Genomic DNA, 25477 nt, shown 5'->3' with positions numbered 1-25477 from the left:
TTTTAGTTGCTAACATGACTAAATGGATGGATATGCCATGGATACAGATTTTGCCATTACCTTTGGCAAGAATAAGAGCCAAACCCAAGATGTGAAAGATGAGGTTCACTTTCTTGGTAAAATTTAAAAGTTTAATAAAAAAGACAATCAGTAAATGGCCATGTGTTTGGCATTCAGCCAAGAGCACACCTTAACCTCTTAGAAGCGTGTCTTTAAATACACTATCATGTTGCATATTCATAGATCCTAATGCATTATTCAAACACTCCTTTGAGTTTAGCTGTTGTTGCGGTGCACTGGTTCTCTCACCCCTGCCAGCCCTGGCACCACAGCAAGTGAGGTACCTTCCAGTGATTAGATCACCTTCAGGATCCTGTGGGACTTGGTTTGTCCTCAGGCTGGAGGCAACGATGGCAGGAGAAAGAAAGAGGAACGCTGTTGAGGGTTCACCAAACTGAGTTTATTGCCCCACAGGGGAGACAACTGAAGCCTAAGGTGTCTGCCTCAGCAGAGCTGAGGAGCACCCTTGCACAGCATCTTTTTTCAGGGCTGGTACAAGGGGATGGTTTCAGCAGAGGTCCAATCAACAGCGACATGCAAGTGGCTCTGATCATCGTAGACAAAAAGGTAACATACCAGGTTGGGGTAGGAGGGGGAACCTGGGATCCTGCCCAATCACTTGACGCTCTCCCTGGAACTTTCCAGGCACAGGGAGAGGCCCCAGAGTGATGGACAGGACCCAGGGATTACATAACAGAAGATTGACACACAACTGTAACAAGGAAGGAGCCAAAGGGAGATAACTAACAGGGGTACATGGAATGAACCATTACAGAGAACTAAAATATGAATAAAACAAAGAGCATATAATAACAGAACCAGAAAATGCACCACCACATCTCCCCCTTTTCTTTTCATTAAAATGAAGAGAATTGCATTTGGGAAGCAAGATATTCGGAGTTTGGGTGTAAGTCTCCAAACCACTGTTGGTTTGTGGGCCAGCCCTCAAAGGGAACTGGCCATTGTCCATCTTAGCTCTGGGAGGAAGTTTTCAGTGTCGTCCTCTTTCACGTCATTTTCTTCAGGCATTGCAATTTCCTCGAACTCCATTACTTCTGGAGCTGATGGCATGACAACGTGGTTGACGTTGGGGGATGCGGTGGTGTTAGAGAGCAACCGGTAAATCATTCTTTAGTAAGTCCAAACACAATCAAAATTATTATGATAATAAACAAAATCAAGGCTCCCGTTTTGATAACTATTGTTATTTTGATAACAATTTTTGAAAAGTCTGTCCAGCCAGTCTCCCATTTCTTTCCTGATCTCTCCGACCATGCCTTTCATTTGGGATATTGTTTTGCGGATGTCCGCATCTTGGGATGATAAATTCAAACAGCAAAGTCCTTCAAGCTCCTTGCAATGGTGTTGGTGCAACAAGAGCAAATAATCGATTGCTGCCTGATTCTGTAAAGTCACTTGCCTCGTTATTTCCTCATCTTGAAGGAGGTCCGATAAGGTGCTGGACGTAAGGTTGGCTTGTTTAGCCACCCAGCACTCCAATCGGTTTAATTGTCCCGTAGCTTTGGCCACTGAAACACAGGGCAGGAGAACTGTCACAGCTGTAGCTTTGGCCCTGGACCAGTGGATTATTTCTGAATTCCACTCCGGGCTGAGACTTGCCAGGTCTCTCTTTTGGACTGTTGGGAATTTGGTCACGTTTCTCTGAGCCCAATCCATAATTTGGGTTTTATTCGGGGCAAACAGCCCCAACTTGCATATTGTGCAAGGACCTCCGGTAAGGCGAAAGTGGATGCCTGGCCACGCCCACTCGACACAAATCAAAAACATACCTTTAGGGAGGGCAAGGGATTAGTATGAAGAGGTGGAGGCCATCTTCACATGGGCGATCCAGTCGCACCACATTCAGGCTGTGTAAACACTTTTAATTCGGTATACTACGGAAAAAATTCTTTTCTTGTCCTTTTGGAGGGGTAAAGATGAACTGAACTAAACAGAAAGCTCCGGAGGAACCGAAGATCTCCAGCCTTTGGTGCTCCAAGGGCAGCCAGGCTTTCAACTTGTGGCAGCTTGCTGCTGGAAGAAATCCTGATCCGTTCGGGAATCTAGTTGGCAGAAGTGCAGTCCCAGGCTCAGGGACATTGGCACGAAGGATGGCCCTTTACAAAGGGAAACTGAACTCACCTGCCCAAGTTCCTCATGTCAGTTTATAGGAGGCAGTTGGCCCTCCAAGGGCATCCCGGCTTACAACTTGTGGCAGCTTGCATCGGGGTGGAATCCTGATACGTTCAGGATTCTAGCCAGCAGAAGCCCCATGCCAGTCACCGGGACTTAGGAAAGAAAGATGGCCTGTTTCCAGGGGAAAATAAACTCACCTGCCCAGGTTCCTGATGTCAGTTTGTAGGAGGCATTTGGCCCTCCAAGGGCAGCCAGGCTTCCCACTTGTGGCATCTTGTGTCTGGGTGGAAAACTGATCCGTTCAGGATTCTAGCTGGCAGAAGCCCAGTGCCCAGGAACAGGGACTGGGGCACGAAGGATGGCCTTCTACAAAGGGAAACTGAACTCAGCCCCCCAGGTTCGTGAAGTGAGTTGGCTGGAGGCCCGTAGCACTCTAAGGGCAGCCAGGCTTCAAACCTGTGAAAGCTTGTGTCTGGGTGGAATCCTGATCCATTCAGGATTCTAGCTGGCAGAAGCCCCGTGCCAGGCTGTTGGGAGTTAGGTTTGTTCCTTCTTTCTCTAAAGAATTTTTTCCCCATAAGTTACCAAGGAGACCAAGTGTTGGATACTTGAGAGTACTTAACTGAAACAAAGAGGTGGACAAAGTTGGAAGGGGGAGATAACGCAGGTAAAAGACAGAGCTTGAGGCAGCTTCGGGCTCTTCTTTTTCCAGCGTTCTTAGGGGAGAGAGAGAACGGCTGTTGCTGGCTGGAAGAGTTTCACTGTGGCCAAAGGGATCCAGTCCTGGGAAATCTACTATCACCGGTTCTGCCTCGCCTTCGGCTTCTTCGGCGCTGCTCCTCTTGCTACAGTGTGACCCTGCACCCCCTGCGCTGCTGGGACATCCTGCCCCTGCCTTCCGAGACACCCTGCCATCCCAGCTACCATCTCGGGACTTTTCCACTGTTTCAGCTTGGTGCTCTGAGGATCCTGCAGGGACACCGAAACCAAACTGCCCTAGGTTTTGTGAAACAAAGCCCTCAAGGTTCTTAGTACTGTTTTCGTTTGTTATTAATGCTGTAGTTGTTTGGTGGGTTTTTTTGTGTTTGTTTGCTTTGTAATACATACTAGTAAAGAACTGCTATTCCTATTTCCCAAATCTTTGCCTAAGAGCCTCTGATTGTAATTTATAATTGAAAAAGAAAAAAAGGGGGTGGAGGGGGGGGGGTTTACACTCTCCATCCCAAAGGAAACTGCAGTTGTTGTTTTTTTTTATTACCTGGCAGATACCTGTCTTCCCAAACCAAGACACAGGGACATGGGCACAAACGATGGCCTATTTCCAGGAGAAACTGAACTTGTTTGCCCAGGTTCCTGATGTCAGTTTGTAGGAGGCCTATGGCCCTCCAAGGGCAGCCAGGCTTCCAGCATGTGGCAGCTTGCATCTGGGTGGAATCCTTCTTTGTTTTGGATTCCATCTGGCAGAAGGCCAGTGAAAGGCACAGGCACTTGGGCACGAACAATGGCCTTTTTACAAAGGGAAAGTGAACTCAGCGCCCAAGGTTCCTTATGTCAGTTTGTAGCAGGCGTTTGGCCCTCCAAGGGCAGACAGGCTTCCAACTTGTGGCCGCTTGCACCTGGAAGAAATCCTGATCCATTTTGGATTCTAGCTGGCAGAAGCTTGGTGCACAGCACGGGATCTGGGCATGAGAGATGGCCTGTTTCCAGGGGAAGAGGAGTTCACCTGCCCAGGTTCCTGATGTCAGATTGTGGGAGGCATTTGGCCCTCCAAGGACAGTCAGGCTTCCAACTTGTGGCCGCTTGCACCTGGAAGAAATCCTGATCCCTTCAGAATTCTAGCTGGCAGGTGCCCTGTGCACAGCACAGGGACATGGGCACGAGGGACGGCCTGTTTCCAGGGGAAGCGGAGCTCACCTGCCCAGGTTCCTGATGTCAGTTTGTAGGAGGCTGTTGGCCCTCCAAAGCCAGCAAGTCTTCCCACTTGTGGCATCTTGCATCTGGGTGGAATCCTGATCGGTTCAGGATTCTAGCTGGCAGAATCCCGGTGCCAGGCACAGGGACTTGGGCAAGAACAACGGCCTGTTCCCAGGGGAAATTTAACTTGGTTCCCCATGTTTCTGATGTCGACTTGTAGGAGGCACTTGGCCCTCCAAGGGCAGCCAGGCTTCCAACTTGTGGCCACTTCCACCTGGAAGAAATCCTGATCCGTTCTGGATTCTAGCTGGCAGAAGCCTGGTGCACAGCACGAAGACTTGGGCACCAAGGACGGCCTGTTTTCAGGGGAAGTGGAGCTCACCAGGTCAGGTTCCTCATGTCAGTTTGTAGGAGGCCTTTGGCCCTCCAAGGCCAGCAAGTCTTCCCACTTGTGGCATCTTAAATCTGGGTGGAATCCTGATGCGTTTGGGATTCTAGCTGGCAGAAGCCCAGAGCCAGGCACAGGGACTTGGGCACGAATGATGGCCCTTTACAAAGGGACAGTGAACTCAGCCCTCCAGGTTCCTGATGTCAGTTTGTAGGACGCATTTGGGCCTCCAAGGGCAGCCAGGATTCCAACCTGGGGCAGCTTGCACTTGGAAGAAATCCTGATGCGTTCCAGATTCTAGCCAGCAGAAGCTCAGTGCACGGCACGGGGACTTGGGCATGAAAGATGGCCTGTTTCCAGGGGAAGCTGACCTCACCTGGCCAGGTTCCTGATGTCAGTTTGTAGGAGGCCTTTGGCCCTCCAAGGGCAGCAAGTGTTCCCACTTGTGGCATCCTGCATCTGGGTGGAATCCTGATCTGTTCGGGATTCTTAGCTGGCAGATGCCCGGTGCCCGGCACAGGGACTTGGGCACAAACGATGGCCCTTTACAAAGGGACAGTGAACTGAGACCCCCAGGTTCCTGATGTCAGTTTGTAGGAGGCCTTTTGCATTGCAAGGGCAGCCAGGATTCCAATCTGGGGCAACTTGCATCTGGGTGGAATCCTGATCCGTTCGGGATTCTAGCTGGCAGAAGCCTGAGCAACAACCCGAACCTGGTGCTGGAGAGCATTCTCGAGACACCAAGGAGGTTCCTCCATATCCAGGAAGCTGCCCCAGCAGAGCCCTCCACTACCTCCAAGAGTTCCTTAACAGCAGGTGTGATCTCCTCAGGAGTTGTTTGAAGCTCCTCACGGCCATCCCCAGGCCAGGCCAGGGCCCCAAAGAGCGGTCCAGTTCCTGGCAGTTTCCAGTGCCTCTGGTGCCACGGCTTAAAAAACCCCTCTCTGCTTCGCAGCTGCTCCTGGGACCGCCCTGGGCCAAGCCTCGGGCTGTAGCCCCGGCCGTCCTCAAGAGCTGAGTGCAGTCCAGAGGACGCCGGGGACAGCGACGGTGCCGCCCTGCCCCGCCGCACCACGGCTCCTGCAGCCGCCTTTGCGCGCTGCCCGGGCCCAGCACCGCCGCTCCCCGGCCCCGCGGCTGTAGGGCAGGGGCCGCTGCCCGGCGCGCAGTGGGAAGCAGGTGAGAGCAAAGCCGCCCGCGCCGGCCCGGCCCGCTTCATCGGCTGCTTCCTTCCCTCGTGGGGGTTCCTGGCCGCAAGGCTGATGCCTGGCTCTTGGCCGCAGGGCAAAAGAAGGAGATGCAAGAGGTGTACCAGCTGGGCCCGCAGCTCGGGAGCGGCGGCTTCGGCACCGTTTTCTCGGGCATTCACCTCTCGGATGGGAGGCCGGTAAGTGGCCGGGAGAGGAGGGCCGGGCGTGCCAGGAGGGGCAGGGGCGGGGAGCGGCAGGGCTGGAGCTCAGCCCCGCTGTCTGGATGCCTTGCAAGTGGCCATCAAGCGCGTGGCCGGGGAGAGCGTCCTGCAGTGGGTGGAGCTGGTGAGTGAGCGGGGTCGGCGGGGCAGAGCAGGGCGTGGCGCCCGAGCATCCCCCGGGAGGGAGGAATCTCCATCAGCAGGGAGGCTGCCCAAGAGGGCACGGGGGCATCCCGGGCAAGGGGCAGTGTAGCCACAGGGCAGCATCAGGCCTGCTGGAGGCATTGTCTCCTCCTCACAGCCCGACGGCACCCGTGTTCCCATGGAGATCGTGCTGATGGAGAAAGTGGGCTCTGGCTGCTACAACATCATCCAGCTCCTGGACTGGTTTGAGCTGCCTGACAGCTTCGTGCTGGTGATGGAGCGTCCGGAGCAGTCCCGGGATCTGCTACAGTTCCTGCTGGAGCAGGGCTTCCTGTGCGAGGAGATGGCGCGCTGGCTTTTCTGCCAGGTGCTGGAGGCCGTGCGGCACTGCACCGCCTGCGGCGTCCTGCACCGGGACATCAAACCCGAGAACCTCCTCGTGGACCCGGAGAGCGGTGACCTGAAGCTCATCGACTTCGGTTGCGGCACCTTCCTCCAGGAGCAGGCCTACACGCACTTTGCCGGTGAGCCTCCGCCCGGGCCCTGCTCCCGGTGCTGGGCACTGCGGGGCCCCGTTCCCTCCTGGGCTGCGGGCTGCGCTCTTCAGCCGGCTGCTCTGCGGCACGAGGCAGATGCCGTGGCCCAGGAGCCGGCTGCCGGCCCTGCCCACAGAGGGGGGCTGCAGAAGCCAGGCCCCGGCCCCTGGGCTTGGCAGGCCCGCAAGGGCTGGGGTGTCTCCGCTGGCCTTTCCTGCCCTGCAGAATAGGCTCCTGGCTTGGGCCACTTGGCTTGGGAAGGCGGGGTGGACTCGGGGGGAAGTTGCGGCCACCGGTGCAGCCCCTGCCTCTGGCAGGAAGCTGGCGCAAGGCTCTGGAAGCCAATGGCCTGCGGCTGGACAGGGCTGCCCCGTGTACCCTAGGAACACACGCCTACAGCCCCCCCCGAGTGGATCTGCCTTGGCTGCTACCGCGGCGATTCGGCCACCGTCTGGTCCCTGGGCGTGCTGCTGTACGGCATGGTGTGCGGGTGCCTCCCCTTCAGGGAGGACCGTGATATCGTATTGGGGCAGCTCTGGTTCGGGCAGCAGGTCTCCCCAGGTTGAAATGCAGCCTCCAGAAGGCAGGCTGGGGCAGAGGGCGGGGCGCAGCCCAGCGTGGGCCTGACGCGGCTCCGCGGGACCTGCCCTCCAGGGCTGGCTGCAGGAGGTGGCCCGTGCCCACGGGGGTCAGGGTGGCATGCGTGGCTGAAGGAGGTGGCCGTGTCTCGCTGTGCCGCTCTCCCGCGCAGGGCAGAGCGCCTCGGGAGGCCGGCGCGGCTCTGAGCACACGCAGCGCGGCCCGGGCCCCGCAGGCGCCGGGAGCCGCTGGGCAGGGGCCTTCTGCAAGTGACCGGCGCTTTCTGCCTTCTCTCCCTGTCCAGAGTGGCAGCATCTGATCTGCTGGTGTTTGTCCAAGCACCCCGCAGACAGGCCACAGCTGGAGGAGATCTTGCTCCACCCTTGGGTGCGCGGCAAGCGTTTTTGAGGCCTTGCCGGAGCCTCTGCAGCACCCGGTCACCTAGTCCCACGCAGGACTCAAAAAAGGAAACCACCACAACCCAAAAAAATGAAACAACCACCAACCCATTCCAGGCTCTCAGGTCTGGTCCTTGTCAGCAAGTTCAGCTAAAGAAACCTCTTGGGAAAAGGGGTAATCAGTGTTCCCTTCAGCCTTTATCAATCTTTTGATGCCTTTTCTGCAGGATTGTACTTTTGTGTCTTCAAGCACAGGCTGCAGTACACGTAGGAGGGGCACCAACAAGGCAAGAAATGTAACAGTGAAACATCAGCTGCTCTTTCCATGTGACACAGCCTCTTGGTGCCTTGTGATTTGAAGCAAGGGCTCTGTGTGGATTCCAGGGGTCAGAGGGTGGCAGGAACAGAGATGTTGCTCCTCTCAAAAGGTGTGGGAACAGTCAGATGTGGCAAAACTGCATTTCAGGTTGAGGTCTGACAAAACTTGTCCTCTGCCTTCCCCTGAAATGGGAGGTAGGGCTGGGCCCTTGACCAGGTGCCTCCACAGCCTCATAAGTCATGGGCATTTAGCCCATGGGAAATGTTTAGATGCCAGAGCCCCTTACATTGTGCTGGGCTCATTATACACCCCCACCCCCCCCCCCAATATCTTCCTCTGCCTTAAAAACTACTGATGCAGATGGAAAGTGCAGTAACCAGTGTAGTCACAGGAAAGCACCCAGTTGCCTTCCCTGGCCCTGTGGGGCAGGTGCCACGTACTAAACCTGTGCCATCTTCTGTCTACCATCCTGACCTACCAAAACCGCATTTGGGAAAAAAACCCGTTTTTCCCACAAATACGCCTGCTCTTTCATTTTCCTTCCATTTTAGGAAGGCTGTTGACTCTCTTGTGCCCTGAATGGCTCTCCAAGCCTCTACCTGAGCCTTGATCCTTCCAGGCAGGACCCCACTGTGAGGGGATGGTGAGAGCTCTGTGTTTCAGCCCTGGTCTGTAGGCTGAGCTGGTAGTGATAATTATCTGTTTTCTGACCTGTGAGCCATGATGCCAATTCTCCAAGGGCCATGACACATTTCCTCCGGGAGCAGGAGGTCCCTGTGCCCCCAGAGCCCCGGGATGCCGGTGACCACAGGTCCTGTCCCACTCTGCCCTGGCCCAGAGCCACTGAGAGGTGGAAGTCTCCGGTCACTCCATGGTTTCTCCTCAGGCCAGAGGAGATGTTTTGCTCTGGGGGCTGCCAGTGTCCCACCTCACCTGAGAAGCTAGTGGGTGTTTGACATGTTGTGGGTGTTTTCCCAGGTTGTCCCCATTACTTCGGGGATAACCACTTGCCACTTGCAATTGACCACTTGCCCTCACAGCTTGCCCAAAAATGGCGGCTCCTCCCTCACCGTGGGGGTCCATTGTGAGGGGACATTGGGGATCGGCTGGAAGTGGAGATGGTCCCAAATGGCCTTGAACTCCTGTGGGAACCATGGCAGCAAGGAGGCAGCACTTACTCCTTTCAGGGGATTGTGGAGAGTCAACAGGTCCCTTCTGAGCTTCCTTTTCTCTCTAGGCTGAGCTCTCCCAGCTCCCTCAGCCTCTCCTCATCAGACTTGTGCTCCAGAGCCTTCACCAAAGGATCTCTTACAGCTACTGAGGCATAACCCCCCGAAAAATTCGCCAGCAGAAAAGGCCCCTTGTCTGCGACCCGGGGGAACCCTTCTGCGAAAACGAAAGAGTTTTTGGGAGTGGCTGCCTGGGTTAAAAGGAAGGAGCCATTTCTAGCACAAGTCAACAAATCTGGGAGCCATGGATCTGCCCCGCCCAAGCGGCTCCGCAGCGGCCAAAGCAGCTCAGGAACTGCTCCCCGGGGCTTCCCCGGCCCCCTCGTCACCGCCTCGGTGCCGCCCCGCCCGGGCCGTGTGTGCCCGCCCCGGAGGCGTGCCCGGGAAGCGGCTGCAGGAAGCTGCGGGGCCGCGGGCATGGCGGGCAGCGGTCCGGCGGTGAGCGGGGAGCCCGTGGGCTGTGGTGGCGCTGGAGCGGGGCTGGGGCCCGGCGCTGCCGGGCCGGGGGTGCGGAGCGCGGCCGCGGGCCCCTGGCAGGCGGCGAGGGCGGGGCCGGGGCGGCCGCGGTGCCACCGGGTCTGGCGGGGGCTCCCGGGCAAGAGCCGTCCGTGTCCTGCTCTGCGTGTCCCTTGTCTGTTCCCTCGCGTCGGGTTTCTGGCTCCACGGGTGGCACTGTGGCTGCTAAGTGCGTTTCAAATCCTCTCCAAGGCCGTAGGTTGTGGTTTCTGGTGTGGCAGCGCTGTTGTGGGTGACGCTGCTGTGTCGCGAAAGCACATGAACGCCTCTGTAACTTGTCCTGGTGCCCCTTGACCACATCCTTGCTGTCTCCCGCAAGGAAAAGGATCGGTATCTTGCCAGGAGATTCTGACTGTGCTTTGAATTAACATTTTGGGTTGTATTTACAGAACGTGATATGCACAGTGAGTGCTTCTGGTAAAGGCGGAGGTGTGTGTGGTGTGCAGCCGATAAATAACAATGTTTGATAATTGTTTTGTTAACTGCCAGTGTAAAAGCCATTGCCATGGGCCTCATCGACCTCATATGCACAGCAGCCACAGTGTCCATGGAGATAAAGGTCTCCCAGGCCCATATCCCGTTGCTGAAGACCCCAGCACCTGTGATATTGTCAAGGCTACACAGTAAGTACATGTTCTGAGTATTCAGAGTGTTGAAATAGATGGGAATGTCCTCAAATGTGAGCCAGGCTAGATATTTTTACAAGGGAAACATTTTCAGTTTTGTTTTCTCCCTATAATGGAAAAAGAAAAATCACTGACAGCTGCTCCTGTAAAAAGTGAAAGCATTTCAAACAATTTTGTTTAAATAGAAAATTTTGCTCATCAAGGCACAGCCTCACTCCTTTTACAAGGCTTCTATGTAATGCAATGTGGAATTTGCTCTAGTAGGAGCTGCTGGGTGATGCTTACTGAGATGTGTTTTTTCTTTAGGATGCAACTCTCTCCAAGCTGGAGAATACTGAAAAAATAATGAGCAAATTGTTTTTCTTTTTTTCTCATTTAAGGTATGGAATGCTAGAGCGATGCAAAGAACTGGTAGAAGCAGGATATGATGTTCGACAACCAGACAAAGAAAATGTGACTCTTCTTCACTGGGCAGCAATAAACAACAGACAGGAGCTGGTAAAGTAAGCTGGGAGTCCCCATGACAGTAGCACAGTGTATTCTGCCACTTTTACCTATAATCACTTTGTTGCTTTTGTACTTGAAAGCGAAGGGACACACTGCTTTAGAAGAAGAGGGTAGAATTCAAATTTTAATGCACTTACCTTTGGGAAGATGTCACTGAAATGTAAAGGTAGTATGTTTCTTTTTATGTGAAATCATGTAGTACATGAAATCCTTAGATTTTCCTGGGTTTGTTTCTGTAAAAAAAATGAAAGCTGATTTTAGAAGTACCTTCCTAACAACTATATTTTTTCTTCAGCATTTTCTTGAAACAGCATCATTTACTGCAACCCCACTTCTGTCCATTTGCTTCTCTAGTGAATTTTTTATTAGGAGCCATTTACTCCTTTAGCCATGTTATCTTTAGTATAAAGTTTTTCTGTTATATTATGTCTGTTCCTGACCTTATTGTGTTGGTATTATACAGGTATTACATTTCCAAAGGTGCGATAGTGGATCAGCTCGGTGGAGATTTGAATTCTACGCCCCTGCACTGGGCCATCAGGTAATGCTGCTTGCAACCACTAGCTGCAAATCTGTCAGTATTTACAGCTGTGGTAGCATTTTCTGAGATCCAGAGAACAAAGCACAGCTTGTCCAGAGAAAACATAACCTGAAATAATTATTCTGGGAAAACTTTTCCACTTGCAAAGTCTCCCATTGGAAGATCAGTGCTTTCTTCTGGACTACCAGTCTTTTGCCAGAGTCAGAAGCTTGGATGACTGCTCACAGGAGAAGTTACTGTAGAATAACCATTGTATTCTAAATGTATGCTTTGCCCTAGGCTCATTTATTAGGGTGCATATATTTAATATAACTTCCTGAAAAAAGCCACGGGGGTCTGAAATCTTTTGTGGGATGCCTGTGAGAATTATTAAGGCAATGCTTTCATTGAAATGCCAATTTTTAAAATCATATCTGTAGTTTTATTTCATATATCGTTGTAGACAAGGACACCTTCCCATGGTCATGCTATTGTTGAAATGTGGAGCGGATCCCAGTCTTATTGATGGGGAAGGATTCAGTAGCATTCATTTAGCAGTGCTCTTCCAACACATGCCCATCATAGCCTACCTCATAGCAAAAGGCCAGGTATGTTGCTGATGCCTCAAATGTTATTTTCTGCCTACAAGTAGCTGCCTGCATATAGGAGACATTTTAGAATTAACTGTTTTATTCCCTAGATGAAAAGCAGTGATTTTGCAGCTATTTTTCTGTGCTGTAAGTGCAGACAAACTTAGATATTTTTTATATTTGTATATATTATTATTTTTAATACTCTTCCCTATTCCTGTCATCCCCCACATCCAGATTCACCTATATTTCAGCATGTTTAGGAGTGTTATCAAGGCTATGTAGATTTGTGGTGCTGTGAAATAACCAGTGGCTTTTAAACCTGAGAACAAAAACCAGTATATGATGTATAGACATCATGAAGTATTTATGATTTGGTTACAGTTTTGTAAGTAAAAACCTATGCAGTTGTCCATCAATTGAAGAATCAAGAGTAAATGATCAGACTAGGTCTGAATTTTCATTAGAAATTTCTATACTGTGTCTATGGTAGTTGATGTCTCTTAGCTTAGATCTGAAATAAGCAGAATTAATGACAAGTGTAACAACTTGCTGATAAAAATGGTAGGAGAGTTCTTATATGATCTAGACTGATTCTGAGAAACAATCTAGTGTTAGGATTTAAAAGTTTGCTAAGTTTTTTTTCTTTAAAGCTCTCTTTAGAGAGAGGAACTGACTTCTGGAATGTAGGTATAGTGGTATATATCACAGGCTTTGTAAAGCTGTTGGCCCACCTATCTTGTACTAAAAATATCCAAGTGAATAATTCTTTTAAGTAGATCTGCACTGATGTAATGATAGATGGAGGCAGGGAGCAAGGAAACCTTTGTCGTGAAGAAGGAAGAAAGTTTGGTAAGAAAGAGGAAGGAAGAAAATTTAGCTGGTTAGATCTTTAACTATGTCTTGAGATATGTAATCCTTCTTTGTTGTTTTAATAAACCTGTTCTATGTATTTTCTGTACATCCGTTATGTACATCTATTTACACAAGGAACGTGATTAGCATTGCTTTACAAGGTCCTTCTTATATATAGTATTTCTTTGCAAAGAGGACAAGAAATACAGTTGACATGATTCACTTGAAAGTATCCTTAGTGGTGTCTCTCCCTTAAAAATTTCCTTAAATGGAAGCTCAGAATATTCTGAAAGGAATGACATGTAAGACTTGTAGAAGGAGGAAAAAAATTTAAATGCATGTTGGCTTCTTGGCTGATATAATTAGATTTCTGTCCATTTTCCATTTTCTGTTCATTAGTGAAGCTAAGCCAGTTGTATAGCCCCAAATTCCACTAATTCCTGAAATCACTGATAATCACTTGCTTGTTATCTCTTCCTTTTTCTTAGAACATAGACACAACAGACTTCAATGGACAAACACCTTTAATGTTAACAGCACAAAAAGCCATTGGGTAAGTAGAGAATAGCTGAAGAAGAGTATTGTACTTAATAAGCAGTGAGGTGAATTTTTCCTTTTTTTTTTTTTTTTTTTTTTTTTCTTAAACTGACATTCCCTTTCATTTGTACTCAAATATGAGGTGTTTCAGAGATCAGGAGTTAGGAATAGCTCATTGGATAGAGCAAAGTAAGTGAAAAGGATTTCTAAAGGAAGTTTAGGTTTGTGGCTGAATCATCTGCAGCCTTGCTGTATTTTCTTCAAAATGCAAACAAATAGGTGTGGATGCAGTGAAATACATTTAGAATAAAATAGAGAGATACAAGCTACACATAGTGTTGTAGAAGGTATAATCTGTGCTGTGTACCCCATATTAGTTAAAATGGTACAGTAACGTAGTCTGGAGAAAAACTTCCAGGGCACGTCTGGAATTCTAAACATGGATCTGTCATTGATGAGCTGGTTCTGAGAAGGCCTTATGTATCTACTGTTGTTTCACAGATGGGAACTGTTGTTTTATAAAGTGTTCAAAAGTTTCATTTCCAGTCTAGATCATCTTCTGTTTGTTAACTCTTATACTTTATTTTCGTCTAGACCAGAACCCATGAGGTTTCTCTTAAAGTTTAACCCCTCTCTCAATGCTGTAGACAATGTTCAAAAGAATACTGCACTGCATTGGGCAATAGCCTCAGGAAATACTAGTGCAGTGGATCTGTTGCTAGAAGCTGGCGCCAGCCTGGACATAAAGAATGTCAAGGTACGATTGCCTTTGTGATATTTCATCCCATGTGGCATAAATGTGTAAAATGAATGTAAAGAAAAATCTCAGTCCTCTCCATGTTGGATGTAAATTGCAGCAGGGGTTGGCTAAGAGCAGGTGTTCTTAGTCTTGCCCAGAAGGAAGTAACACTTTCTTGAGGTGTGGCTTAAAGTACAAATGCAGATGTTCTTTGCAACCTTTGTGTAATGAACAACCAAGCCTTGTGTTCACTCAACAGTAATTGTATCCTTTGCAGATTCTACTGCCTCACCCTTATTTGTTTCACTTTCTTGGGGCCTTGTTTCATTTCTTTTTCATATCTTCATTTGGCTGTTTTCTACTTTAAAATGTTATCATGAGGACCTGGGCAGATTTTAAAAAATAGATTTCTGAGTGTCCAATCAGACTCATAAAGACTTCAAATTAAGTGAATATCCTACTGTGAAAGCTGGTGTTTGGCAACACCTGTTTGTACCTTCAGAAGGTTATCGCATATGAAAGGCTTCAACTTACTATTTGTAGAAATTGATAGTATAAATGTTGAAAGTATAAGATTCCCATGACTATATAGGAATGTTATTGGAGGCAGTCCAACAGATAAATAGATGCAATCTATTTACAAGTAATCAGTTTTCAGAACTACGAAGCTCTGATTTAAGCATGTTAGCACTCTGAATTTAGCTTACCTTTGCCTTAAAAAAATAGTGGGGGAAAGGTGGGGCTGGGAAGTAATTGCCCAGTTAGTCTTGTTGTAACTATATCCTTGCTTCTGTTAAAAGTGAGAGTATTTATGTGTGAAGTGCATAAATAAATAACTAACCCTCTCTGTTGTTAAAGGGAGAGACACCGCTTGACATTGCTTATCAAGGACAGAATCACTTCATGGTTTATATGATACAAGAGGAAGAAAGAATGAGAAACAGGAGAAATAACAGGTTACTGAAAATAGTAGAGAAATATGAGGTAATTTCCTGAGTAATGACTAATGGAAATAAAAGTAGAGCCTGCTGTGTTTGGAGTGACATGCAAATTAGTTCTAACCAGAGTGATTTCTGAAATTGGGTGCACAAAATAGAATTCTTTAAAAGCACATAGGCGTAGTTTGGGTGAGGGGTTTTGTGTCATTCTTCACCCCTGCTTTTGATGTATTGATGTGTCACCTTGTCCTTGAGGGTCACTGGAGATGCAGTTCAGGCTTGAGCTCTCTGCCTGCTCCTTGCTGGCAGCAGGGACTGTTCTTTGGCAGCCTGATGTGTCACTTTGTCCACCTAAAGACTATCTTTAGTCTTTCAGCATTTGTTATTTCGTGAACTGAATACTTGTAAGTAAGACCTGCTTGAGTATTTTGTCATATTTTAACAATAACGATTTTTACAGCTCTTCCTGATGTTGGCATCTTCCTTGACATTCATGTGGGCCATTGGATACGTCATGGATTTAAGTTCTGATTCTTGGCTTTTAAAAGGAGGTTTGCTTCTCAGCCTACTATTTGGGATGGCTCTGTTTGTGAGGTTTGCAGCTTTTTCTCTCTATATATGTACTTACTTGTCAGACACTTTAAAAAGTATTGATGCATAATTCCTTTCATAGTTTAGTTTCGTTTAATATAGAAGAAATCTCCTGAGAAATGGTTGCATGGTGTGTGAAGAATTTAAGTACATGTCCTTTTTAGAATGAATGACCATAGAAATTTAAGTATTTAAGTATACACTATAATAGTTTCTCATTACTGGAAGATTTGAAAAAAAAAAAAAAAGCCCAAAGCCAGTCTGTTAGCTAATTTTATTGTCAGAGTGTTATTGATGGTCTGCATCTGGTAGACATTGAGATATTTGCTCAGTAATGTCCTTTATCACAACTTTTTCCTGCTATATTCTGTCATAAAATGAGTTTTAATGAGCCCTCCCCAGAACTGTTTCTCACTTTTCCTGCCACCATCAGTGGTCACTGACATGACTGATATCGCAATGCTATCTGTGTGCAAATAGACAGAGATTCGACTTTTCATCCAGTCCTACAGCACTTATCATATATAATATTGTGCTGGAACAGAGCACTCTTCAGTTTTATTTTTTTTGCATTGTTAACCCCCTATATATCTGGATAAAAAAATGCTTTTGAGTGACAGTTCTTGGCTGCTTTGAGAGACTTGAAATAAACCGTGTGCGTGAAGTTTTTACAGTTACAAACCAGATGATTTATATTCTGTGGATTTATGTTTCAAATATATTTTGAAAAATAATTTTTTCTTTTAATGTTCTTTCAGGCAGCTCGTGGGGCTCAAGAATCTAAGGTATCTTCCCACAGCATTTCTGCTAAGTTCAGTTTTTTGGATGTCCATGACCTGGTTTTTCTGGTTCCTACCTGATATCCTTTATACTCAAGAAATGCAACTCTCCCTGGAGTTTCTTGTAAATCTAAACCTGATTGTGCAAATAGTGATGAGCAGTTCCAGATAATTTCATGTGACTCTTAATGTCTGGTAAGATTGGTTTAATCCCTTTGGGAGGGGCAAAGTGACTTTAAAGTTATACACAGACTAAAAATCTGTACCTTCTTTTATCTGTAGATTTTGGTCTTCTTTATAACGTGAACTGTTTCATATGTTACTGAAATATCAGAATGAAGATATTTGTTGTAAAACTAATGGTTTCTGTTAGCATCTCCACATCACTCTTTAATCTTCCTCACTGAGACTGTTGTACAGGGATGTATTTTGGCATGTGGTATAACTGAGTAATGCATATCTTAATAATAATTTTAAAAGCATCCCTTCTTTCTAAAATGATAAGCATTTGACAGTTAGTGGTGTTCATGCTCCTGCACTTAAAAACATCCTCTACCACCACCTCCCTAAAAAAAAGAAATTTCTTTGTATTCCTGCAAAGAAGACTGTCGAGTCTCCTGTCTTTATTCACAGGTTACACTGAATCTGTATATTGTATACAGTGGATTAATTTCTATCTGACTTACTTTCTTTGAGGAGGCTTCTCACTGATGGGTACAAAAGCATTTTAGTAGTTTGTGCTCTCTTTCCAGTGCCCTGCTCTTTTGTTACACAGTGGGCATCTGTTTATTGATAAAGTTGTATGAAAAAGCCTTTAGGAAGATACTTAGAACTGCAAATAATTTTCTACTAAACCAGCTATAATATATTGCTACACAGTTTTAATTAATTTTTAATTCGGCCTTAAAATGACATTTTCTCTTGTACTGTTCCCAATTAAGATGTCCTTAATAGAATTATCAGGGTTAACTTTGATGAACTGATCAAGTGTATTCCTGCTGGGGATTCACACATATGCTTGTATAAATGGAAATGGTGTTATTCAATTGTCATGAAACTTTAAGGTTTGTTTTATTGAAGTAATCTAAGTTCAAAGGAAAAAAAAAATCCACTTGTAGAGATTTGAGTCAGACACTTTGCTGAAGATGGTGAGCATAGCGATATTCTTGGAGTCCTAACCATAGCTTGGTGAGATGAGCCAATGGATAAGTTTCCATTTCACTGTCCAACCCTTTTTGTCATGAGTGTGTTTTCCTTCTGGTTTTAAAAGTTTTCAGGATTTTAGTTAGCTGTATCTGTCTGTCAGATTTCCTCTGGACTGAATGAATATCCAGCCATTCTAATTAAGGATTTCTCTGAGCTCCAAAAAACCAATAGGAGTGCAAATAGACCAGCAGTATCCACAAGAAACACACTGTCATTTTGGCTTCTATAATTGCACCCTTCAACTGCACTGTAGCAAACACAGCTGGTGTTTGTGCCAGTATTTCATAAGTTATCATCTTGATTTTAATTAGAACTGTTTGCAGTGTTGTTGGTTCATAAGACAAAACAACTTTGAGGTTGTCATCCTGGATTTTTAAAAATTGTTTGCACTGGAGTTCATGGAGTGACTGAGGGGTCACTGGAGATGCAATTCAGGCTTGAGCTCTCTGCCTGCTCCTTGCTGGCAGCAGGGACTGTTCTTTGGCAGCCTGAGCTCTCAAGTTTGAGGCATGAATTTAATTAGTATGAAACTTGTGCCACTCCATATTCCTCTGTTGCTGTATAGAGAGAGTTAATCTTGACATGCTTTTCTTCCCCACACATCCAATACACAAATGGTTTTAGTTCATGGTGTGAAAACTGTGTTCCTTATGTCCCATTACCTTCAGAACTGTTTAGCAGTGTGTGCTTGGGGGGTTTTTTTTGTGTGACAAAAGTAGTTTCAGGATGACTTTCAGTTACATTTTTCTGAATGAGTGTATTTAGTTACTTTTGGCTGAAATGAATGGGTCAAGGTAAGACTGAGTTTGAATTGGGGTGGGTGCAGCAGTCAATCGAATCTCACAGCTGCCAGAAGCTTTATAGCTCTGCATGTCTGTCTGATAGTGTTTAAATGAAGTGCAGAAGCTTCAGAGGGAAAAAAGAAATTAAATTTATTTCATATCTGTGAAATATTTGAAGGCAAAAGTCCGGAGGACTTCTAAGGAGGATGACATGGAGCAATATTGTGATGCAGGTTTATATGGTTGTAAAAGTCTTCTCCAGCGCTCAAACTGGACAGAGTATTCCATTTCTCTGAAAAAATGGCCTTGGAAGGACAGAGAGGATCCCACTGTAAAAGTGAAAGTAATTTTTTCCTTCTTGTGTCTTGCTTGTAAAGTTGTATAAATTAATTTTTATAATATTTTGTTTGTTTGACAAATAATGGTGTCATGAGTTATAAGAATATAGTCCTTAACCTGACTATCACATACCACAAATGTAGTTCTTAAAATCACTGTCATGTTCAGCATGATGGGTCTTCTCTATTATTTCTATAAAACCTGGAGTACTGATCCTGGATATATAAAGACTTCAGAAGAAGAAAGGAAAGAGGTAGGTGATTTTCTAAAAACAAATGGAAGGGCTGATGTCGTGCGACATGTGTGTACTTCTGGTTGATTTGTTTGTCATCATGTGCAACTTTGTTAAACTGGAAAGCAGTGAAAGATTCTTCTTTAAAGAGTTTTTAGCAATGTAGTTTAAGAACACAGATCTTGGAGAATTTCTACTTCTACTGCTTGTTTCCTTACCTTCCTTGTCCTGCTATAATTTCTTTGCCTCTATCTTCTCCTTGAAATGTGAGCTTTGGCCAAAGATTGTACAGACCGTCTGGTGTTATCTGTGATATGAATTCACACAGAACTTCACTTAAAAAAAAAAAATTTTGCTTGGTTTCTGCTTCAGTTGTCCCTGGTTAGAAAGAAGTAGTCACAGTTCTTTGTTATAGATAATATGCTAGTAATTATTTAAATTTTATCATGTGCTTTGAGGATGTGTATAAAGGCTTGAACATGGTGCAACTCAAATGCTACTTCCTAACTGTTTTATAATGGCCAAAGGAAATCATGGGCAGCCAATCAGTAGAGAATTTAATGTCTGGTCTCCCCAACCTATGGGTTAAGGAAAGCATTTTGTTTGTGATCTCATGATTCTCACTGAGGTTGTGTTTCTTCAGATTGCTAAGGAGAATAAACTGCAGTTTTAATGTATCACCAAAGGACTCAAAAAGTTGAGAGACTTCATCTCCCTGCAGTCTGACTGCCTATGAGAGGTGCCATCTCCTTTTAAGGAATATTTAATTCACATCATTTAATAATTTTGGCAACACGGAGATACTTTTTTTGAGTGATCTTGCGTGGGTGAAGCTGCGTTAGTCTTTACTGGTTTGTTTTTTTTCTTGTGCACCTCTTTAAACAGCAAGTTCTTATTCCTGCTCGTGGTTGGCACTTAAAATACTTACAAACTGCAAAAGTCCTGATGTAGAAATCTTCATAGCACCTATGGAAATGTGATTCAAATGCAAGCACACAATACTTTGTCTTTCAGAACATTATAGCTCTTGCAGAAGCTGGTTGCTTGGACTTCAGAACGTTTTGCACATTATGTCTTGTAAGTGGCGCTTTTGTACTTACTTTCTTTGTGAACCCGCCTTTTACCCAAAACTGCCATAAAATACCTTTTTCCTCACTGCTTGTCATTAAAGTGTTAAACAAGTAGTTTGCTATATATTTTTTAGATTTCTTGATTTATTTTATGGTGACAAGAGATGCTTTGAGATCCTTGGACTCTAATCTGAATTTTAAAAAAATTAATTCTTTTTTTTTAAATTAAGGTGTATGGTTCTCATCCATGTTCTGTGTTGTGAGGTCTATGACACAGTAATTATGCAAAATGTGGTGGTAACTGTAAGGTGATGCCTTAAAGTTTGAGCAAAGTAGATGCTTCTGCTATGAGTGTAATATTTTCCTTCATCCTCACCTAGGTAAGGAAGCCTTTGAGATCTGTGCATTGCCTTGCTTGCCAAGCATGTGTAGCCAGATATGATCAGCATTCTCTGTGGACTGGACAGTGCATAGGTGAGAGTGTGTGTTTTATCAAATTTGAAAATGCCACATATTTTAAAAGTTGCAGAGATAACATTTATCCCCTTAAAGAGAGAGCACACACGATGCAAGAATATCCTGTTGATACTGAAGGGCTCTGATAGGTGCTAGAGGGAAATTAGATGGAAGAGAGAAAAGCAAATAAGATAGTTCAGGGATTGTTAGAGTGGTCACTCTAATTACACAGACCACACAATCTGTAACTCTTTCTTTAGAGAGAGAAGGAACAGGGGATATGATTGATACTTTAAAAAAGGAAAGAAAAAAATTATTAAGGTGGTGGCTAAAGTGAATGCAGAATTATTAGCCAAGCATGTCGTAGTAGAACTAAGGATCTAAAATTGGTAAAGGAAAAATTGTCTCCACATGGCAGGCAGTGAACTTTTGGAGCTTGCTGCTGTAAGGGTTTGCAATATCAGCAAGTTCAGAAAGGGATTAGACAAACTTTTTTGGACAATGTGTCCAGGAGTAGATGCTAAAAGAACCCGACAAGTCTGCACAGTCTGACTCTTTAGTACAGTAGCTATGGATGAGGAGAATGGAAGTGGCTGGACTCGTGTGTCCTCCTGAACTTCCATTGCCTCTTGTCACTGTTAGGGACAGTTCTGAGTGGAGCAGCTGAACCGCAGAGATAACCCTGCAGGGCGTTCCCATCTTGTATTCTTCCCTCTAACCCTCTCTTCCTTTCTGGCTCATTACTGATGATGCTCAAGATAGGAAGGTGACAGCTTCACATTTGTAACAATATATTTTTCGCTTATTATTTTGCCAATAGCTTTTTTCCCTAGTGTTAAGTGCTATTTTTACAATGTTTGCTATTTACAAGGTGCTGAGACATCCTTCTGATGTGTTGTCTCAAAGCTTTGAGCAATATGATTGTAATTAAAAATAAATATCTTCATGTAACAGTTTTTCTGACAGGTCTGGGGGTTTTTATGTGTATGTTTTCAATTCTGAAGCACACAAGGTTAGACGAATAGCTTAGACTTCTCAGCCATATGAAACAGTTTTATTGTGCATGGGACGAGTTGTGGTTGCTTAATTAGTTCTCATCAGACTAAAGCAGCTGAAGGCATGTTCTGAAGGAGAGAAAAATCCTGGTTGAGTTTATTAGAACTAATTCTATTATATAAATTGGGGTGGCTTGCAGGAGAAAGTTGAGAGATGAGCCTTGCCAAGCTCTCTTGTGGATGGCAGAGGTTAAAATAAGAAATGGTTTTGACTCTCTTTTTAGTCCTGCTAACTTCAGTGGAAATGCAAGTACTGCTGAATTTCAAAATGTCCAACTTAAAAAAAAATTCCCCCTTTTTTTCCTCAATTTCAGGTATTGGGAACCATTATTACTACCTGTTGTTCCTGTTTTTCCTGATGATTGCTGGTGTCTGGCTGCTTTATGGAACTCTTCAATGTATGTATCCATGAATTTAGTTTTATTTAACTTTCAAGTCTGTCTCTGTGTGGTCTTTATTTTTCAGCATTTCATTTCCAGCAAGTGTAACTTGCACAAGTGATACCTTATTTCAGCAGTGATGTTAATGTGTAGCTTAAGTGGAAATGCATCCTATCTGAGTCTCTGGTTAAATACCTGATTCCGTTTCTGTTGAGCAAGAATAAAGATGCTGTAGTGGGATATGCATTGGAAAATGAAATAGCAGGAAGCATTTTTGTTAAAGAGGAAGTAGGGAAGCCATATGGAGAAAGGTCAGGTGACAGGTTCTAATCTGCATGCCCTTTGCTGTAACAGAAAATAAGTTTGTAAATATATTATTGCAAAAGCTTGATTGATTTTTTTTTTTTCTTTTTGGAAATCTATACTAAACCCAAACATTTCTTTTTGGTTTTAAAGTAGCTTAATTCTGAAGAGTAAAAAGTATATTATCTCATTAATAAATCTGAACTGTTACTTTGAAAAATTAAAAAATTGATTGGAAAGGAGAGGAAATCCCTTATAATTTAGTTGCTGAGGATGAATTACCATAGCACCAACCTTTAAAAACGAGGGTGTTTTTCTGTGGATGATAAACACAGGGTGTAAAGATGATGCAGCCAGAATAGCAAGCAGTCATGTATCTGTGTGGGTGCTTTTAGGTGGTAGATGAAATGTCATATTTCCAGAGGATGTTGCTATGTAATATTCATTTCATGCAGATAATCTTTGCTCAGCTCTTTAGGGCTTAAAAGCACAATTAAGTGACTGTGTGTCTTGTCAGATTGGTCCAACCACTGTGCAGCAAGTTTCCATCAAGATGGGGCGTGGACGTACTTCACCCAGACAGTGTCCTGCTCTCCCTGGATTTCCTACATCTCCTCAGTAGCCTGTTTCCACACCCTCTGGGCCTCTCTGTGGCTCGCTGTTCAGCTTTATCAGGTAATATTTTACTTCAGTTTATGCTTCTTGTCACATTAAAGCTTTTCCCTGGATGATTTGCTCCCATAAAAACTCTCTGCCTGATTGCTGTCACAGCAAGGTGCTTCTCTTAAATCTCAGGGCAGACCTTGAAGTTTCACAGGTTCTTGTGCACTCAGCATTTCTGTGTTGGAAGTAGAATCACACTCTGCAAATCATTCCTGTAACTGAGTTCTGGGTTTACTACTCTTCAAAAATTCCAAGCCTATAAAATGTTGTATTTAAAGACAAGAAATTTATTTGACTAATGAAACTGGTATTAATGCCCCCAAAACTGCACAAAACCTCAGTAACAATTATTCCTGAGTTGAAAATTCTGTGGCAGAGCTCAGTGATGTGTCATTAGACTGTATTAAATCCCACTGCTACTGTAAAAACATATGACCTGGATTTTATCTTGTTGAGGGCTGTCAAATTTCTTGTTTATGTTTCTCTCAGAGAAAAGCTTGGCTATGCAAACAAAATGGAGAAGAGCTGTCTTACAACATCTGTGAAACAACTTGTTTAGCAGCTCTTAGGAAAGACGTGCCTTTGAAATATGTGTTAAGCACACTGAGCTAAGGGCTTGTTTTACATCTTGTTTAGTGAAAAAAAAAACCAAAAAGCTCCACAATTTAAAATGTGTATTGCTAGATTTTTGCAGTGTCCAAGACACTGGGATATCATGCTGGAGAAAGATAGGGAGGATATTTACAGTTTAACTACTGTGTTTCATACACAGTGATTTGAATACATAATGCTTTATGGCACTTAGTCTCATTGTGGATCAAGGGATCTTTTTCTATTGTTTTGTGTGGTAGAATGTAGACAAAAATCTGAAGAGATTGGTGCTTAACTGTGATAGATCTTATACTTCTGCAGACATCTGTGAAAGTACACTCTTCACAGACATCCCAATTAAGCTTGCCTTCTCTGGAAGCTCTTGTTAGAGCTTGCCAGGTTCTGTTTTAGCCCAGGTGACATTTAAAAACATACTTTTCAGTCATCATTTACAGCAGTGGTTACTTATTCGTTAGATGTGTCCAACCTCTTCCCCCCTGCTGCTCCCTTCTCATTAGTATCTTTTGGTCTCACCAGAATTTTAATTCGTGATGTTCCAGTTGTAACAATTTCTTGTGTTTTTCTTCTAATCAGATTGTGTTCCTGGGGTTGACCTCACATGAAAGAATGAATCTCCTGGTACAGAGAAAATCCTCTAAGCATCCTGTTTCACTCAGGAGGACTCCATACAAGTGGGTATTAATGAACAGAGTGTTTTAAGTATGTTATCTCTTCAGTACTGATTTGCTTCACTGCTTCATAAATGCAAAAACACTGTTCTGAGGATGAGGGAGTGCTGTCCTTTCATTTGTTCATCAGTCTCTGTGTCTGTTGTGTAGGATCAGAAAGAGAATTAAGGTATGAACTGGCCCCTTTATGACTTCTCTTGCAGTATTTAGCTCTGTTAATAGAGAAATTAGTACCAAGTTTTCCCTGTTTCCTCGGGTATACTAACAGATGAGATCTTACTAACTCTTAAATATTTGAGTGTAACTTAATCTACTCTCATTTGTTAATGTAAAACATGTAAAAGTTCAGCAAAGGAGTAATGCTCAGTTGAGAGCTCTTCTGTTTCTTCTCCCTGAGCTGTCTCCCTTGACAGGTTAATACCTTAAGTACTGTCTCATGGTGAAGTGGTATTTTTCATGCTTGCAGTCTTCTTTTTTTAGGTTTATTAATGTATGTTTTTATCTTTTTTTCAGCCTTGGATGCTTCCAGAATCTTGCAGACTTTTTTCAGTGCAGTTGCTTTGGTATGTTCAAACCCAACATAATTGACTGGGCCAAGCAATACAAACTTTTTCATCTGGCAAAGGAGAAAAATGTTTATTCTGTGTAAAGTTTTTTGCTTGATTTCTAAGACGGTTGAGCTGAAAGCTAAATAAGACTGGATATTTTGTTAATTTTTACAAATTCTTCTGAAGCTGCTTGTTTTTATTTTTTATTATTGTTTCAAATATTAAACTTACCTTGCATAAGATAGAGCAGATTTGTATATGGAAGTCATCATGTGTCTGTATAGTTTGAGCTGAAACTATTTAACATTTTATGTGAAGAGATGACACAAATATATATATATTTAAAGGTAAGTTTTTGGGGCAGAATTTCAAAATCATGTTGGTACCCTTTGCTTTACTTTTCTGGTAACAAAAGACAATTAAATTTGAAAATTAAAGTGAGTGTTCATGTTTAAAAACATTGTAATTTTTTTGCTTATGCTGTGAAAACCTCTAATTAAGTGTTTGTATTCGAAGAGTTTACATGTAATAAAATAGAGCTTTCATACTTGTAAGTGTATTTTTGCAGACTGAAATAGATTCAAGGGACTTGTGACCAGTGAGGTATTTAGGAGTGGGTGGGCACAAAACCGTAAGAAGGAGCCTGACTCTTTGCCTTATGTTTTTCACATATTTATGCCCTGTTAGGGTATGAAAGTGGGTAAGTTTATGATGGAAGATAGCAACGTTCATAAAAAGAGGGAATTGTTCCTCAGTGCATCTGTAATAGCTAATGTCAGCCACATTCCCAAGAAAAGGAGGGGCCAGCTGGACAGTGTGATATGAATGTAAGTCAAAGTAGGCAACAATGA

The 25477-nt window shown here is 44.5% G+C and overlaps 2 protein-coding genes across 3 annotated transcripts; both read left to right on the top strand.

Moving 5' to 3' along the window:
• The first annotated feature begins 2554 nt into the window (after window positions 1-2554).
• LOC136291628 (serine/threonine-protein kinase pim-1-like) lies at window positions 2555-7576 on the top strand. The gene is given in 8 exon segments (XM_066186792.1): window positions 2555-2602; window positions 5494-5677; window positions 5782-5889; window positions 5984-6033; window positions 6211-6577; window positions 6973-6989; window positions 6991-7150; window positions 7473-7576. Coding segments are annotated over 8 exon segments (1038 nt in total).
• A 1899-nt stretch (window positions 7577-9475) lies between these two features.
• On the top strand, window positions 9476-25173 carry ZDHHC13 (zinc finger DHHC-type palmitoyltransferase 13). 2 transcript variants are annotated; one of them, XM_066187510.1, is made up of 17 exons: window positions 9476-9552; window positions 10120-10253; window positions 10637-10759; window positions 11227-11304; window positions 11747-11891; window positions 13217-13281; window positions 13860-14022; window positions 14863-14988; window positions 15403-15536; window positions 16292-16395; window positions 18771-18892; window positions 19886-19948; window positions 20322-20415; window positions 21767-21850; window positions 22653-22810; window positions 23984-24081; window positions 24592-25173. In XM_066187510.1, the coding sequence occupies exons 1-17, from the start codon at window positions 9532-9534 to the stop codon at window positions 24725-24727; spliced, it is 1848 nt and encodes a 615-aa protein (XP_066043607.1). In that variant the 5' UTR covers window positions 9476-9531; the 3' UTR covers window positions 24728-25173. The 2 variants fall into 2 exon arrangements, with proteins under 2 accessions (XP_066043607.1, XP_066043608.1); XM_066187511.1 differs by lacking the exons at window positions 9476-9552; window positions 10120-10253 and having other exon boundaries at window positions 10689-10754.
• The last annotated feature ends 304 nt before the right edge of the window (window positions 25174-25477 follow it).

This window comes from Chamaea fasciata, unplaced genomic scaffold, assembly GCF_029207755.1.
Source record: "Chamaea fasciata isolate MVZ Bird 193981 ecotype frontalis unplaced genomic scaffold, bChaFas1.0.hap1 SCAF_7, whole genome shotgun sequence".
In the NCBI taxonomy this organism is placed as follows: Eukaryota; Metazoa; Chordata; class Aves; order Passeriformes; family Sylviidae; genus Chamaea; species Chamaea fasciata.
The sequence above is the reverse complement of the archived record's forward strand: the minus strand, read 5'-3'. Positions and strand labels throughout refer to the sequence as shown.